We start from the raw sequence: 18,631 nt of genomic DNA on the forward strand, positions 1-18,631 counted from the left end.
TTCTACATCGGCTTATTAGAATGTATTTATAAGCACTATCGTTCTTCAGTATTGTAAATGTGCACGAGTCATTGTATTTTTTTAATCATTTGTACTACCAGAATACACGTGTATTTTTACCAAGTTGCTTTCAATCATGAATATACATGTCCACAAGCATAAAAAGTGTTTTTATTGACTGTATTTTGATGGATTTAAGCGCCATATTAAAATCAAGTGGCACAGGGAACAGTCTTACAAGTAGGTATGTGACACTTGAGAACACTAATTGTTCTGATGTAATTGGTTCCTTGGCAAATAAGACATCATACATAAATCTATTTCCTGTGAATTCACAAATGCTCATTATATCTTAAACATTTACAGTGCATTGATCAAAAGCAATTCAAGACAAAGGCTGGTTTTGCCTATGGCTGTCACCATATCCATACCAATAATAATACTTAGTCTATGTCAATCTGCAGTATCGTGTATGGAAATATCAGCCCTAGAAGAGGGGGGCAGTCTGTCGGGGGTCATCTGGCAACACACTGATGGAGTCCTCCGCCCTTCCACACAGCATGCAAAGCATTGTGTACTCCTAAATGATACAATATGATTGCACACATGAGAGTGAACCAAAACAAAACTTGTCTAAAAGTAATTGTACATAATTTTTTCTGCACTCAGTCAAAATATTATTTTACAACAAATAATGCAGCTATCTATGGCAGCGGTTTCTTAAGACAGACAACAAATAAATGCTCTTCTATTTGATGGCAGAAAAGTGCCTAATTGACTTGTGCATTTACTTTTTGGAAGAGTAATTGTTCACAATTTATCGCTTTTAGATATATAATTTAGTGCAATCCTGCAAGGACTTAATTTACGTACATAAAAGTACACAGCATACGAATTAAGGTTATTCACCGTGCTGACGAGACCCGATTGTTTGTGTTCGTAATCGCAGCCTTGATAAGTGATGATAGAAGACTCCTCCAAATATTTAGGAATGCATTGTGTTTTACCCCCACCCTTTCAGAAGTGTGTATAATAGGGACACTCCCTAAAGTAATAAAAGGAGAGGTGACAAACGTAGTGTTTTCAGAACTGTTCTGAGACTGTAAATGATTACACGCATTCATTCTCCTCGTCCATCCATCCATTTGCTTTGCCGCTTATCCTCACGAGGGTCGCAGGGAGTGCTGGAACCTAGCCCAGCTGTCAACGGGCAGGAGGCGGGGTACACCCCGAACTGGTTGCCAGCCAGTCGCAGGGCACATCGAGACAAACAACCGCATTCATAATCACACCTAAGGACAATTTAGAGTGTCCAATTAATGTTGCATGTTTTTGGAATGTGGGAGGAGAAAACGCACGCAGGCACGGGGAGAACATGCAAACTCCACACAGGCGGGTCCGGGATTGAACCCGGGACCTCAGAACTGTGAGGCCAACGCTTTACCAGCTGCACCACCGTGCTGCTGATAATTTAAATATGTTTGAATATTTATCAGGTCTGTGGAAGGAGTATTTTAAATTCTGTACTTAGTTTATATAGTCTTTATACAGCATTTTCACCTGGGTGGTTCTGGGACATTTGTTGCATATGAAATTAACAGAACATGACACAACAATATTTAGATCTGTATGTGTGTTTTCTGACATACCTGATATTCATCGACCACTGAGAATGTATATTCATGCCTGGCGATAACATGGTCACAGTTTTTGCAAACATCTAAACAAAAAAAAAAACATTCATGAGTGACTTATATATGTAGATCTATTATATATTTAATAAGCGGCTAAGGAAATGGATGGATGGATGACATTCAGCCTCTACCGTAATTATTTGTTTATACATCAATGACCAGTACTTTCCAAGACGATTGGACTAGGAACATAAAGTATTGTAAAGAAATTATTTAGTGGACATTGTAATAAATAAAAGTATTTAATGTATTGAAACGATTCACGGTCATAAGTGACGATCTCCTCTCCATCATCTTCCTCTGTGTCTTTATTACAGATCATCACGAAGTCCCTGTGATGGCATTTGGCACAGCCCAGGTAGTTAATCAGATAGGAGCCATCCTCCAGACAAGTGCTTCCCTGAGCAGGGGGTTGAAAAAAAAACTTTGATTTATGTTTTATTGTAACGTAAACAACGGAATAAAGACGTGAGTATCAGTGATAAAACTGAACCGAGTTAATTGTTGAGATGAAATGGTGCAAAACAAGGATTTTAACGTACCCGGTCGGGGTATTCTTTTTGCACACAACCGTTGCACATTTTAACTTATAAATATTTTTTTAAAAAATGCGCAATCTTTATAAAGACTTGGAATTTAAAGCATAGGTTTGTGGCAAACTGCCTGGACATCCGCATTCTAGCTTAGCACAACATTTGGATACCGGAAGTAAACACGTCTTTTTTTTTTTTTTAATCTTTGTATTTTCTTATTGAAAATTGAAAAATTACGTGGAAAGGCTTTTAAAAGTAGAATACAACTCATACAATCAAATACTATTAATGTTGTCACATTGGGAAAAAAAAACGTTATGTTAAAAAAATAAAAAGATGGTGGCCCCAAATTTCCGGGTTGTAACTTCCGGAGTGCATGTCCTTGCTGCGTTAAGATTCCCAATGAGATTCCCACGCAGTTTCCAGGCAGAACGCACCCCACTCACACATAATTGGCTCGTGCTTCGCGGGAAAAGCAAGCCACGCAGATATATCTCAAACATGAATCACGCTTGTACGAAATATTTATATTTAAAAATGTTATGGTTTGGGTTGGTGTTTAGGGCAGTTTAGGATGTGTTGATGTTTGGATTGGTTTGGTTTCGGGTTAGCGGAAAATATTAACGCCACGATTTAATTACATATTTGACGTCATTGGTTAAGGCGTGTACTAGCAAATATAACAGCCAATCATGGTCCCGTTGTGCGTGTTTTCGAGCCAGTAATATTGGAGCGGGGCGTCCCCTGCCTCGAAACAGCGTGGGAATCATAAAAAACGAGTCGTTGATACCAATAAATCAAACCGTTTTGTATATTTTACAATTTCAAATATACTTTTTTTTAAAAAAAATTAAAGTCTATTTAAACTACTTATTTTGAAAAACGTTTGATAAAAGTTGTCCGTTTTATTTGCGTTGGTGATTGTTGACGTCAGCAAATATGGCGGCGCCACAGTGATTCTGGTCTATCACCATGTGAACCTTAGTGTAACGTTTCTATCTTTTGTGGAAAGCTCTACTAGTCGGTCAAATATTCCGGTAAGTATCAACGTTTAAGCGACTACTTCTGCTGCCGGTGTTTATTTCAGGTGAAATACGTATACTTACAACCTACGAGACGAATGTTTGCTTTCGCGACCATATCTTGCCTGTATTATTATGACGTCTTGTTAAATGTTGAGTCTCAATGACACTTTATTCAGCCATACATTTGTAACTACTAAACTAGTATTATAAACATCCGTGCTTATTTCTAACAAAATGCATTATTTAGTCGATAAATCATACAGTGGTGGGATTTCAAACGTAAATGTCTGCCAAGGGCCGTCTTTAAACTCAGTAGTGGAGGTCGATGTAATATAAGTTTGCAATGGGTTTTTTGTTTGTATGTTATTTTTAACCAAGCCGATTTAAAATTGGGGTCACAGGGCCAGCATTTTTATATTTTCTGATTCATTGGTCAGAGGAAAACCGTTAACTTCGTCTAGCAAACCACATCTGGAGCAATCTGCCCACATTAATGTTGTGCGTTTAATAATCAGCATTCCTGGTAAGAAGGGTTGCGTCAGGAAGGTCATCCGGCGTAAAAATTGTGCCAAACATATGTGCGTTCATCTGAGATGACAGGCTGTGGCGACCCCGAAAGGGACAAGCCGAAAGAAACACACATTGATCTTGAACTTCTCCGGATGTTGTATGTGTCATTGTTATACGCAGATACATTGCGTTTATGTATGGTACTGATGGTTTCGGTATTTGCTACATAACGTGGTGGTGTTAGTTTGAGTTATTCAGTCTGGTAAATTCTAACATGAAAGCCCAGGTACTCACCTGCAATGTGTTTTGGCGAAATAAATTTCTGACACCATAAGCAAAGAGGCAATCTTGTCTTTGTAGATTTTTATTACAAAAGGAAAGTCTTTGCAAAGAGAGGAAAAGGTGCAAATCTTACGAGTTGTCATCTGTTACTAAAAGTCCTTTCATTATATAAAGACAAAGCAAAACAGTTCTCTATGTCCAGCTCTATACACATGGAGCCAGTAGGAACGTCATCACGTGAGAAACAGACTGGGAGAACTACAAGCCAGAACATGACAAAACCTGTGAAAGTTGAAGGTAGAACTAATATTTGGTATATATGTAAAACATAAATCTGCCCACCTGAATGTCCAGATAGAGACAAGGGGTAAAGATGGATAATTGATGACGTCCAAAGACTGAGTTAATTGTTAATCGGATACATGTTCAGAAAATGCAATGTTTAGAAATTGATAACTGACTTAAAATGTCTTGTCAATGGTTAAGCGATTGTCTAAAAAGTGAATAGTGTTCCCTTTTGTTTTGGACGGGGTTATGTTTCTTCCCCACGCGAATCCCAAAAAGCTGCAAATTACTGATCCAGTTTTAAAACGCCTATGTGCGCTGTATATATTTATATATTGGCTGTAGAAGAAGAATCTACCTCAGTTGGTCCTCGTAAAACAAAAAGAATCCCCTGCAATTGGCCGTAGAAGAACTATCCACCTCAATTGGCTGTAGAACAAGATGGCGCTAGTTTTCATTGCCTTGAATGGAGGATGCTGCCTGACACTCACAAATGCAAAACATGTATTTGTAATTTAATTAATTTAAAAAATCTTTCACAAAAAGTAGCTGTTTGCGAAGCTCTTCGGTGGATTTTAAACACATATTGCTCCAGATGTGAACATGAACGTTAATTAATCTTTTCTTTTTTTAAAGGTTATTTCGGCATTTAGAAACCAACCAAACCCAACAGGTCCTGGCTGTTGTGCAAAGACTGTCGAACTTTAGTTATTCCATGTGCAAACCAGAAATCATGTAAAAAAGCAGCACAGGCGGAAGCAATGGGGAACTTTAACCCTTTAAATGGAGAGCTGGCCCAGATTTATTTCACACTCAATGGTGTTAAGGTCTTTATGTAAAACTGGGATTAGTGTGGTCCGGCTCAGGACCAAATGCATGGCCCGGCTCTGCTAAATGAATGGTTTCTTTTGCAGATATGGCAAAGGTTGTAGCTCCTTATACTATGGGCAAGCCCTACCTGCCGAAGAAAAAGAATAACGAAAGTAATTACTGCATCTTGTGCCGAAAGATGCTTGTGAAACATGTAAGCGTCGATTTTTAAGTTTATGATTAAAAGATGCTGGTTTATACTGAACTGTGTTTTTGTCACTTTTAGGAAATGCATGACCACATGCATGGTTTGCCTCACCACAGAGAGCTTGATTCATTGCTGGGGAAGTAAGTAACATTCTGTTCGAATTGTTGTATCGTCTGAGGCCGTCCTGTATGGAATTTTCATGTCCTCCCTGTGCTTGGGCTGGTCTTCCGACTTCTTTGCACATTCCCAAAAATGGGAATGTTACCGTAGTTCCTGGCCTACAGAGCGCACCTGGTTACACAACACACTGAGTACATTTGTAAAGGAAATACCATTTGGTACATACTTATGCCGCAGCTGTGTAAAAGCTGCAAGTGTCCACATTGAAAGCCGCGAGATATTTACAAAGACGGATGTTCAGCAGAAAGAGTTTAACACTAGTGCTAACGCTTGTGCTAATGCTAACAGGCCCCGTTAAAATAAAATTTACCAGTAAATATCACTGAGACACGCCAGTAACACAGCAGTTACCCACTAGCACAGTGCTAACGCTAGCGCAGCGCTAACAGGGGCGGTAAAAGTCACTTCCTCGGCACATATATTCCACCGGTCTCATTCTTTTCCGCTCGAATGCCCTCTTCCGGCCGTTAGAAAAAATGCACAAATTAGCCACATCACCACATAAACCGCAGGGTTGAAAGCATGTGGAAAAATGTCGCGGCTTGTAGGCTGGAAATATCAGTAGTTTCTTTTATGGCTCTAAATTATTCATGGGTGTGAATTGTTGATGAAGGATTGCAGTTCTTTTGACATTATTGAAAGACTAGAATCAACTATTTATTGAATGCTGGGTAAGTCGGAAAAAACAACGCCGTAACAAAACTCACGTAGAACATATGTGCCACAGGCTTCCTCAGACACTCGCACGCAAACTCGCCGACCGACAATACACAGGACACTACCTCTTAAAAGCACAAGCATGCATCTAACGCAGATGCCACAACAGCGTTTTTCAAACTGGGGGGGCACGACCCTCATTATGACAAAGTGGGGCACGGGGCTGCTATGGGCTGTCACGAAAATATTTCATTATTAAATTTCACTCACGTTTTGTTTGTTTTTGTTGATTTCCCAAGGAATAATATTTGCAAGCTGGGGGTGACCTGAAAAAAAAAAAAAAAAAAAAGTTTGGAACCCACTGTACTACAGTACGCAGATTTTTTTGGACATAATGCTTTTTTGGGGCTGAAATGCCTTTATAATCTGTTTAAATAAAAATGTGTCTTCATGTGTCAGCTTCTGGGAGCAGTGATTTGCACTGTGCTTCTTTCTCATTCCATCTTTTCAGTGTTTCATCTCACGATTGCCAGGCGTGTAATATGTCCTCAATGGGTTTTGATCAGTACGCCAAGCACATTGCGGGGGCAGAACATCAAGCAAATTTAAAAAGCCTGAAGTTTGCTAAAGTAAAACCCATTTCCCTTCACAAGACTCTGAACCGGGAAACCATCAAGAGTATCCACACGAGAAACAAGATGCTCAAGAAAGAGAGGTCCGATTTCAACCTTTACCCTTTCTCTGTTCATTTGTGTATTCAAGTTGTCTGAATTCATGTGGTTGTTTATTTCTCAGGAAAAAAGTTTCACAGAAGGAAAAAAAGAAACAGAGGAAACCGGTTGGCCAGAATCATTTTGGACATCCGCAGAGAGCCAATGGACAGAATCAAGGAGCTGGTCCAAATGTATTGAAACACCAAGTCCTGGGGCCTCAGTGGAAAGGCAACCACACTCCTCTCTTTCAAAATCAGAATAAAAAACAGCTTGCGAACCAGACCTTTGCTGTCAAAAGCAATAGCTCCCACCACAGTAGAGAGGCGTATGGCCCATCGCAGCCGTTCAAATCCCACTGGAAGAACAGATATAGCAACTACAAATCCTTATACCAGTGTGAGGAGATGGCCGACTTCACCAGCGATCAGCTCCCAAAGAGAGGAAGTGTTATCTTCCACCAGTATGAGCTGCCTTCTTCGTCTGAAACCTGTACATCGTCTGAAGCTCGTACATCCTCTGAACCCCGACAGAGGGCGACTGCTTCTAACGGTCAGCCTAAGCCAGAAATGGATGTCTCCACCATGCTCAAGGAAATTAGACGGGCGCTGGGTGTGCGGGAGCCATGCAGGGCGGATCGGGAAGCGCGCAAGCAAAGTGCTGAGGAGGGAGCACAGATGTCAGAACCTTGCTCCTCGCAAAAGGACAAGGATGCGTTAGCTCACACCTCCGCCGCTCCCGCCCAGACATCCGCATTGACGACGGAGGTTAACACCGCGGTCCCGGCTGCTGTCAAAACTGTCAACACCACCCTGTTGAAGAGCATCGCAGCTAACCCTAACACTCCCCGATCCTCGGCTAGCAGCAAATCAAGTCAGTCCCCTGGCTCCAAAACGAAGGTTCGGATTGCGCACAAAGCGGCGGCAGTTGAAAGGCTAAAAGAGGGCAACCTGAAGAAGGTGACCCAAACGACTCCCGCTCTAACCGGGGTAGCATTTCAGCAGCGATGGAGGCGAATGTACAATGAGATAAAGAATAGCAAGCAGATGAGGGAAGAAGGAACACCCAGGTGAGAGGATCATCATCGACTCTTCTTAATCTTGTGATCCGTTGGAGATTTTTCCCGACCGGGTGGTTAATCATTTCGAATTGTTTCTCACCATTAATGCCACCTGTACAACTTTTGGACTGTTTTGATTGTCTGGTCTTTTGCTTTAGTTAAGTGTTTTCTACTGTGTACATATTTCGGCAAACATAGGTGTGTAAACTGCACAAACCAAACGGCGTATTATGTTGACATCATGTTTGCATTAATGGAGTACCTGTTCAGTGTTCTTACAATCCAAATGCGTCCAATACATGTCAGATTGTTGTACACTTTAGCAAGAGGCCTGATTCTGACCTACTGTCACAGATTTTTTTTCCTGTCTGTGCTGCAGTGGTACAGATCCCAATTGTCCCGTTTTGGAGTGAAACTATCTAAATTGTCACTCCACGCAGTGCAATTTCTCCCATTGACTCATTTCTCATATGAAAGGTCTTTACGAGAACTTTCCAGAGTCATAATCATTTTTTATCATGTCCTGGTGTGATGACCTGATGGTGAAAGTCTTATCTATGTGGACGTTTTGGGGTCGTAGCATTTTTCTTAATCATCACAAGTTGTCTTTACTTACAGATTTGGAATTCATTTTGGGAAAATGCTGCCTCACAAAAATGAGTTTGAGCTGAGCGTCGACGAAGACCTGATACTCTCAGAAGGCTTCCACTGGGAGTCTCTGTCCAACACACACACGCTCCTTCCTCCTCTTGCTGCTCCTCCATCTTTTGTGCCTTCTGCCACGCTTCCGCCTACCAATGAAACGACAGTGAGTCCGTCTCGCATGGAGCCAGAGTCAAGCACCCATGCATCCGTTGAGCATCTAACAGTGGCGGCAACCTCGGCGACTGTGGAACATGAGAATTCCATCAACAAGCGGAAACACCAAGTGAGTTTATTTTAAGAGTAGAATGTAGTGGTCAACCCCTAATTTATACATTGACGCGCTCACAATAAGGGAAAGTCTGGTACAGAGTTACCATAAAAACAAAATCTCACCCCACGTGCAGGCTTTTTACACTATTAAATCACAAACGTTTCCTTAGAGCTTGTTCTCGCTCAAAAGCAACAGCATTTTTTTTTCACTCCTAGAAATGAACTAGAACTGACACTATGGAAGTAGACCAGTGCCACCAGGATTTGAATTTAAAATGCAAAGTGAAATAGTATTTGAATTTTAAATTCCACAGAAAATAGGATTTGAATTTGAAATGTAAAGCGATAACATTTTCAATAGTTGCTGCAATTCATTGTCTGAAATTCGCTGTTTGAAATTCAACTGGCCAAAATTCGCTGTCTAAAAATCAACTAGCTACAATTTGCTGTCTAAAATTCACCGTCTGTGCCACCAGGCAGAAGATCCAGCAAATCGCAGTTACGCTTTCTTAGTCACGTGACGTCACATACTAAGAAAGCGTAATTGGATTGGCTGGGTGTTCGGGTCTGACCTGAAGTAACCCTCCCCGGTGGCACAGACGGTGAATTTTAGACAGCAAATTGTAGCCGGTTGAATTTCACACAGCGAATAGAAACCAGCTGAATTCTTTGCCTTGAAAAGTTACACTGAAATACAACTATTGAAAATGTCATCACTTTAGATTTGAAATTCAAATCTTGTTGTCTGTGGCATTTCAAATTCAAATTCTGGTGGAACTAATCTACTTCCATATGACACACAAAAGCAGAATTAAACATTGCATATTTAAACATTTAAATAGTCAGGTAAAGGAAATTAGTGTACAGTATTTTCCGCACTATAAAGCACACCTCCAATGAATGGCCTATTTTAAAACTTCCCATATATAAGGCGCACCGCATTATAAGGTGCATAGAATAGACGCTACAGTAGAGGCTGGGGTTCTGTTATGCATCGATTAGACGGAGGTGCACTAAAGGCTCAATATTGATCCACATATAAGGCGCACCGTCGGCTTTTGAGAAAATTAAAAGTCCTTTAGGTGCGCCTTATCGTGCGGAAAATACGGTATTTGAAGTTTGCTTTTCACAAATTTACCTATTTACTATTTTATTTCTGTGGAACCTATTGTCAACAAAATATTTTTTGGGGTGCATTGCGGAATGTTTCCTGTTTTGATTGCTATTATGTCAGTTCCTGCAGGGAGATGGTGTTACTGATAAGGACGCAGTTGTAAAAAGGAGGAAAACAAAATCAAACAAGGGTAATTCTAATAGTTCATCTCATAAACTATTAGTAATTTATTGCTTCCATACTAATTTCAAGGGTTTTCCAACACTTCTCCCTTTGCCTTCTCTTTGCAGACCAGAATCATATGGACAAGCTTTTGGCGGTGTCCCTCAGGGAAGAGTCTCTGAGTCAGTCACTGCAGGATTTGGACAACTCTCTGGTCCTTGCCCGCAATGCCTTAAAAGTGGCCTATGTGGAAGTACATAGACTCATGTTGTTAAGGCAGAAGGTACCTGTCTGGTTCAATCAGGGTGACATTTAGTCAAAACCATTTAAAACGGGGGTGGTCAATGTGTCGAGGCAGTTTTGCTCTATCGTGATAGCGTGCCAAGAAAAAAACAAAAGACATCAGCCATATATATTTTTTTTAACTTTAACTCACCGTGCATGTGCAAATGAAGACAGCACAGGAAAACACGTTGTCACTCAGTCCCCCCCTATTTTAAGCTCTCGCTTAAGAAATCTTAACAAACATAATTATGGATGCTGCAGTAAAGAAGACCAAAACATCACTTTCATACAGAATGCGAGGTGGACTTTTTTTGTTTTCACAATGTCATTTTTGAAGTGCGTTTGCCTCATCTCCCAGTGTAGTGAAATGTGTCGCGCCATTTTCGAACCGTTTATGGAAAATACGACACCGACATTCTGCCGAAAAGCAAGCTGAGAATGAGAAAAGTGAACCAACTAAAATCCCAATTGGCCGCACAGCAGTCACCGAAGCATCGTTTCCGGGTCACACAAAAGAGGCATGGCTGACTCGTTCTGATCTTTTAAAAATAAGGCGGAAATATTATCTTCAATAAAATCTCTGCAGCTGTAAAAGAGTACAGTTACATGGCGCTGTGAAGCCATGGCTGATGTGTGGAAGGACATTGGAGATTGTGTTTCTCACTGCAGTTGGACGAATCCACTGACGTGAGTTCATTCGTGTGGTTTTTAGCGATCATCAACGTGAACTCGGATAGTTACAAAAAATGTTGAAAGTTATTTATGTTGTGTAATATTGGCTCATGCAGTTGTTATGCAAGGCACACAAACATACATGTACACTTAAAGAACCCTCAATATACTTTGAAATAAATATGTTTTGCATTTTTGTAGTGGGTAGATCTTTGTGACTTGGTCATTCTATTTCATCATTGGTCATAAAAAAAACGTTGCCCTTCCCCATCGATCGCAAGAGGCTGGATGCTTGAGAAGTAGATCTTGGGCTAAAAAAGTATGGGCACCCCTGGTTTAAAATAAGGAGGAGACACTCGTTAACAGTTTGCTTGCATGCAAGGAGAACGGAAGAGAACTGCACCCCACAATTCTCCACCACGCTCTGGCAGAATCATTATTTTGATCAAATATCGTGTAATGTGACAGAGAAGTCATGGAAATAGCATTCTTAAGCATTTTAGAATTAGCAAGTATGGCAGAAGTCATCTCGAAGTTGTCCTCCAGATGGCCTCCACTAATCTGGTTTTCTGCTAATATTGCTAAATAAAGTATATTTTATTTGTTCAGCAAAACAATTTTATTGCAAAGCAAATATATAATAACTGATTTTCACAATTTTTCCAACAGGACCACTTCAGCAATGAAATATGTACTGAAGAATGAATGCCTTGAGTGGAAAGTTTTCAAACCCTTGATTCCTTACTGTCCTTTTAGTGCATTGTGGAGGTGGACTGTCTGAGAGCCGAGCGCATTGAGATACTACAGGGCATGCAAGGTATTGTACATTGGGCTCGATCATCTTATGCACCATACCTTTCCCATGTTCCAAAGACTCTTAATAACAGGAGTCGGATTCCATAAGTATATTACAATAAAATCAATTTTATTGCCAGTTATCAATAGTCCTTAGTAGTCAATAGTTGCTTCAATATTTATTGTATTAGCTTCCTTATGTCTTTTTTTTTTTTTTTTTTAAGATTTCCTCTTGTGATCTTTTCCAGAAGCGTATTCTGGAAGCTCTAATGTGGGGCAGGCGGCCACGACCTCGGCAGCAGCACCTACGGATGTCGTTCATCCGAGTTCGTCGTCTGTGACCTCTCCCGTCTTTGCCCCTCCCACCAACATCCATCAAACCCCCACCATGGCGCCTTCCGTAACCCAACCTAACCAGGCCTCCCTCGACACACCCACAACATGGTTAAAGGAAGAAAATGTGATCGCGACCGCCTCTGGACACCCTAGTCCACAAGTCCAAACCCCCGATGCCGAGGAAACGCGCCCTACCCCTCCCCACTCGCTGCTCGCCATGGCTTCTGCCACTGTAGCGCTAAGCGAACAAACCAGTGCAGAGGCTTCAAATCCACCCAAGTCTTTCTGCACGCAGCAGGAGCAAGCGAAGAGTGTTTGGAAGATAGAGCGAAACAAAAGCTTTTCAGACGAGGTTGTCATAATTGATCCGAAGGATGAGAGTGAAGAAGATCAATCCATAGAACCAGTACAAGAAATTGATCCAAGACCTTCCTCTAAAGAAGAAGATAAAAATTCATCCGCTGAAACAGTGATTGATGACAATGGTAACGAGAGCGATGACTTGGTGGAGGTGACTGAGCCCAAAATGGAGGTCATCGACATTGCCGAATCCGAGAATGAGGATTCACCTGATCTCTCTTCAGAAGTGCCAGATCCAAAAGAGGTGCCTTCTGAGTGTAGTCGTGTGGAGTGCACCTCTTCAGGCATTCAGACAACTCAGCAAAATCCTTTTAAGATGTGAGCTGGACTTCTGGTCTTTTGTCGATAAGTTATTGCTGGAACTGTTCAGGTTCAAAATGTGTTCTCCTCTCACCTCTCAGAAAAAGCCCGAACCCTGTTGTGTCTGAAAGTGAACCCACTCCTCCACCAGGTGGGTACCACATTTCTCATTGTGTATAACGAACGTGATGAAGAAATAGTCATCAGTCCAGTTCACTACTGTCATTTTGTGAATTTGGCGTTCTTCCATTTTCATCCCTTGTAATGCCTCTTGACCAGTTCTGATACTCACTGTGTGTCTGGCTACACTCTAGAAATCCAGATACTGGGCTGTACCTACTGGACAACTATAAACTCTTTTAAATTTTTTGGGATATGCAATTAGTGGGGGCAGCGGGGCAGAAAGTGGTTTGCGCACTGCCTCACAGCTCTGAGGTTCAGGGTTCTAATATCAGCTCCAACCTTTCTGTGTGGAGTTTACATGTTCTTCCCGTGTCTACATGTGATTTGCTGCAGGTAGTGCTGCTTTCTCCCACGCCACATAAACCAATTTTAGGTTCATAACTTGAATTGTTGAACTGTAAGGATCTGAGTGGGAAGGGTTTTCTATGTGGCATGAGATTGAATGGTGAACAGTCCAGCGTGTACCACAAGTCGCTGGAAAGGCTCCAACTCTTTTGCTATCATCCACGACTGGCGAAAGCTATTATATATCGATATTTTATTAATTAATGCATCAACTTGGACATAGCAGTGCTTCTTGGTGTAATGGTTGCAAATATTGACCTCATTTTAATTCTTGTTTCAGATGCTGTTGAGTTGGCTTTTGAGGAAAAGGAGAATAAAGAGGAGTCAGCGTTGGGAACTTTCTCTAATCACACGGGCCCCGTTTATGCTCTGGAAGTTCACGAGGGCTTCTTGTACACAGCATCAGCTGACAACACGGCACGGGCCTACAATCTGGCGGTATACACCCACTCAAACTTGTTTATTTGTTTGAGAGAGAAAGAGATGCCTTAAATATTCAGTGAGGGAAATTGAATTGTTGCAGCAGCAATGTTCACACATACACTGCACGAATTAATATCATACAAAGTTAAACAAAAAACGGCAATAAGGACCTATTAAAATCTAATTCTAGTTAGGGGAAAAAAATGAACATTTAGATGTTTCTTCCTGGTATATGTGAAATAATAAACGTAGCTGCCCTGACATTTGTACAAGTAGTGCAAAGTGGAATGTATGATGATCATAGGATAATGACAATGCTGAATTATATGCCTCTATGCACATAGTGTAAAACGTCTGCTAGGCATGAATAGTACCTGTATTGCATACTGCAAATTAGACAAAATAATTAAGTAAATGAACTATTAATATGCAGTGTAGATGTCAATAAATTAGAACAGGTGGAAAAGTCGATTTTTTTTTTTTTTTTTTTTTCCTCCATATTCATACATTATAGAGCTTTCAGTAAACAATGCCAAGTTATGTTAAAATCACTCGATGTTTCTTGATTACAAAAAAGAGAGCTTGTATTTGCTGTAAGGTATAACATCAAAATTAGGATATTACATTGAAAATTTCACTGTGTGTATCACTAATATGAGTTTTTATTTTTTTTAATTGAACCACCTCACTAAATTAAGCTTTTCCCACTTCTAATTTCTTGAGCTGTACCTTATAGTAACACATCCTACAGTCACATCTGAACAAGGACTCCCTCAAACTGTTCACATTTCCCTCCTACAGAACCGGGAATGCCAAGTGGTGTTTGAGGGCCACACAAATAAAATCAACAGCCTACTAGTCTTCTCCATTCCAAACATGCCAGCCAAACTTTACACTGGCTCCAGTGACCAGACAGTTCGCATCTATAGCATCAAGGTACAAAAACCCGGAGAAACCTCTCAGTACAAACCAAGATCGATCCCAGAAAGTACAATCTGGATAACTGTTTTATCCCCTTGCCACCAGTCGAAGAAGTGTCTGGAGACCCTCTCTCTTCCGGACAGAGTGCTGTCTTTGCACATTGCCTGGAAAACTCTGTTTGTTGGCCTCGCCAGTGGATCAGTGGCCACTTTTGATTTAAAGGTACCGGTAAACATACACAAAGATGACCATATACGCTTTTATTTTAAGCCCATGTTACCCGGCCCCAACTGGTTAACCGCAGCCTTTTTTATTGATGTCAATCTCCCTTAATTTAGACTTTTAAACCACTGGATGTGTTCGAGTGCCATGGGCCCCGAGGGGTGAGCTGCCTGGGCACGGCGCAGGAGGGTGCCCGTCGGGTGCTGCTGGTCGGCTCTTATGACACCACCATCAGTGTACGCGACGCCAAGAGCGGTTTGCTGCTACGCTCGCTGAAAGGCCACACCAAGACTGTTCTCTGTATGAAGGTGAGGGGTCAGTTGCTTGAAAATCTATCCCTCTATCTATTTTTTTTTTATGCCATTTGTCATCAAGGTTGCCAGTGAGATGGAGCCTTTACCAGCAATTTTTTTCCATTAACTATGCAAGTCTTTGCAGTAACACTTTCACATTCTTAACTGTCGTACAAGGCCAACCACTGCTAATATTTTACCTTGAAAATAAAAAAGATAAAAAGCAAAATTTCTTAGATAAGGGATGATAGAAATAAAAAGCCACTTTTTTTCTGTAAGATAATGCTTGTGTTGTTTCAATCAAGCTCTTTCCCCTGAGTTCACAGTACCAAAGCCGATGTTTTATATTAGACATGGTTTTGGATTATGTACAAAAACAGCAAGTGAGTGAGTTACAGAGGATAGTTTTCCCCCCAAAAAAGCAGCATAAAGGCCAAATGCCTAACCGGGTTCAACTCTGTACTTCTCTTTGGGATCTTCCAGGTGGTGAATGATTTGGTGTTCAGCGGCTCCAGCGACACTTCTATTCATGCACACAATATCCACGTAAGTGTAAAATATGATGTCAAAAAAATAAATAAATAATGGGATTACTTTCAACACAGAATAAATACATTTAAACTACTGTATCCAATTTTAACGTGGGGAAAAAAAGGTAATTTCAAGAAATGTTACACAAAGCCCAGTGGGCATCTTCAGCCCATGGGCCTTTCTTTGTCTACTTTGGAAGTAGCAAGTGGCTGCACAGCAAGTGACAAAGTCTGTGGAGACATGCTTCAAATCGTCCTTTCATGTTTGTGTTCCTGCCTCTGAGTCTGTTTTACTGTTTATAGACAGGTGAGTTGTTGCGGATCTACAAAGGTCACAGTCATGCGGTCACGGCAATCGTCATCTTGGGGAAAGTGATGGTGACCGCCTGCCTGGACAAACTGATTCGAGTTTACGAGCTCCAGGTAGGGAAAAAAAGCCTCAATTTTTGTGTTAAATGCAGTACAGCCTTGGTTCTCTAATGACCCTGTTTTCGAATGAAATTTCGAGATTTTATTTGCTTCTGTTTTCGAACGAAAATCGGTACTTGAACGCCCCCGACAAAACCCGGAAATAACATGCGCAGCCAGACGAGCTGACCCACAACATGCTTTGTCTATTCCCACGCCCCCGAAAAAAACCCGGAAATAACGTAATGCGCGCGACGTAAGCAGTCACCCACCAACGATTCGCTTTGTTATAGTTAATTCGAACGCCGCCTGAAAAATTCCAGAAATAACAAAATGTGCGCGGCGCAAGCAGCTGACCACAACACGTTTAGTTATTGTCTATCCAAAAAAACCCGGAAAAAACATCGCGCACGGCGCAAGCAGTTGACCCACTCTCGACTTGTTTTGTTATTGTCAATTCAAACACCCCCCGGAAAAAAAAAAAACAAATGACATAACTCGCGCGGCGCAACCACCGCACTTTAGTTATTCTGTATAACGCAGCCACTGTACACAGACGTGTCCCGGTAGTGACTGTTTTTCTTCTTATCGAGGACTACCGTATTAACCCCCGATCATGGCTCCAAAGAAGGCCAGTTGCTTTTTTAAAGTTATTCTTCACTTTTGTTAATAAAGTTTACAAGGCTGAGGGCCGAGTCGTTACAGATACGGCAATGCACTTCCAGCTTAGTGTACTCTACTACTAAGGCATACATTTTAAGCAAAAAATAAATATATTTCTTAAATTATTTTATTATGTAAGGTATTTAAAGTATACATGTATTTCTACTATGCAGTTTATTATCAGGAAAAGCTAAAAAAAAATGCTTTAAAAAGCCCAATTTTTTAGGCTTGGAACGCTTTATTTCTTTTTCCATTCATTGGATCACTTCTCGAACCGTTTGTGATCGAGAACCGAGGCATCACTGTATGTTAAAGCAGGCACTTTTTCGGTGGTGTGAGATGTTTGTAAGTGTTTACAGTGATGTGTTGAAAAAAAGGTGAGGTGGATGCAATTTCTGGATCAATTCTGTCCATGTTGCTTCCCAGTCCCACGACCGCTTGCAGGTATACGGCGGTCACAGTGACATGGTGATGTGCATGGCCGTCCACAAGAGCGTGGTAAGTGGACTTTAAAGATGGCTGATCGTCACTGATTAACCAGGGCGGCACTTTATCGTTTGGCTCGTTTCAAACAGATCTACACGGGTTGTTACGACGGAAGCATTCGAGCTGCGAAACTCAACCTGATGGAGAACTATCGCTGCTGGGTAAAAATCTTTTTCGGTTTTGAAACATCTTTTGTAGTTGGGATGATGTCACAATAGCAAGAAGGTATTGTGAATTACATTTGGAAAATCTTTGGTAAAATACCTTAATAAAAATGGATTTTTAAATGAGTAAATACATTTATTTTGTGTTTGTGACTGAAAGAAATTAATGGATACTGACTGTCAAAAATTGTGGATAGGAAAATCTGAGAAACCAACAGTGATGGAAAGATAACCCCCAAAAAACATTTTGACTCTCTTGTGTTCTTGGCAGTGGCAAAATTGCTCTCTGATATTCGGCATAGCGGAGCACCTCGTCCAGCACCTCATTGGAGACCACAGCAATCCCAGTCAGGAGGCGGTCAAGTGTCGGTGGAGACGATGCAGTGCTTTTTTCGCCACACAGGAGGCAGTCAAGCAGGTAGTGCAACAACCCAAGAGCTAACGGTCATAAGGTTCTTTCATAATTCATATTTTGTATGGCACGCACGCTGTCTTATCTGCAGGACCTTCCCGGGCATATGCAGACTCATGTGGATGTGGATAGTAAGGTGGAGTCATGAAGGAAGGTTTGCTGATGCGGTTCCCCCCCCCCCCCCCCCCCATATCATGAGAACAATTGCGAACACACATCTTGCAATGTCTGTTGCTTTTTATATCTTTTGTTTGGACAAAGCACACACACGCACAAATCATGGGAATCACCTGAAGAATTTTTTGGTGTTTGTGTAAGTAACAGTATTGTTCTGAGTGTGAGTGTGGCATGAACATGTACAGACATCTGCTCATTTCTAGAAATAAAGAACAAAAATAAAATGGTTGAAGGAAATTATTATCAACCAGGAAAATGTTAAATTTCACATTGATACTGAGCAATCTTAGATGAGTGGTGAGCTCGAATGGTGATACTCGATATCGAGAGACAAATTACTCAGGCCACACATTTTTTTCAAGACTGAAGAAATGGAAATAAATATGCATAAAGCAGAACATAAAAATTGTGTGATTTGAAAAGTTTTGGGTATTGGAGTGTTCATTTCAATTAGTATATATAAAGACAGTTTATGCATATCTGCTCATGGCAAAACAATACTACACCAATA

General features: G+C 41.0%; 2 protein-coding genes across 5 annotated transcripts; one reads left to right on the forward strand and one right to left on the reverse strand.

Moving 5' to 3' along the window:
• Positions 1-151: 151 nt before the first annotated feature.
• Positions 152-2,510, reverse strand: churc1 (churchill domain containing 1). The gene is made up of 4 exons (XM_061813219.1): positions 2,237-2,510; positions 1,959-2,094; positions 1,650-1,720; positions 152-580 (listed from the first exon to the last, which is right to left on the reverse strand). The coding sequence occupies exons 1-4, from the start codon at positions 2,273-2,275 to the stop codon at positions 488-490; spliced, it is 339 nt and encodes a 112-aa protein (XP_061669203.1). The 5' UTR covers positions 2,276-2,510; the 3' UTR covers positions 152-487.
• Positions 2,037-18,470, forward strand: znf106b (zinc finger protein 106b). Of its 4 annotated transcripts, none has more exons than XM_061813213.1 (21): positions 2,037-2,162; positions 5,244-5,353; positions 5,426-5,487; positions 6,696-6,899; positions 6,980-7,963; positions 8,573-8,882; positions 10,104-10,173; positions 10,274-10,428; positions 11,859-11,919; positions 12,146-12,911; positions 12,995-13,044; positions 13,702-13,859; positions 14,646-14,780; positions 14,871-14,987; positions 15,104-15,295; positions 15,764-15,826; positions 16,114-16,233; positions 17,308-17,379; positions 17,457-17,528; positions 17,803-17,949; positions 18,035-18,467. In XM_061813213.1, exons 2-21 carry the CDS (start codon positions 5,246-5,248, stop codon positions 18,089-18,091), a joined length of 3,903 nt encoding a protein of 1,300 aa, XP_061669197.1. In that variant the 5' UTR covers positions 2,037-2,162; positions 5,244-5,245; the 3' UTR covers positions 18,092-18,467. The 4 variants fall into 4 exon arrangements, with proteins under 4 accessions (XP_061669197.1, XP_061669195.1, XP_061669194.1 ...); XM_061813211.1 differs by lacking the exon at positions 2,037-2,162 and adding an exon at positions 2,671-2,741 and having other exon boundaries at positions 10,113-10,173; positions 18,035-18,470; XM_061813210.1 differs by lacking the exon at positions 2,037-2,162 and adding an exon at positions 2,672-2,741 and having other exon boundaries at positions 18,035-18,468.
• Positions 18,471-18,631: the final 161 nt, after the last annotated feature.

This window comes from Syngnathoides biaculeatus, chromosome 23 (assembly GCF_019802595.1).
Source record: "Syngnathoides biaculeatus isolate LvHL_M chromosome 23, ASM1980259v1, whole genome shotgun sequence".
In the NCBI taxonomy this organism is placed as follows: Eukaryota; Metazoa; Chordata; class Actinopteri; order Syngnathiformes; family Syngnathidae; genus Syngnathoides; species Syngnathoides biaculeatus.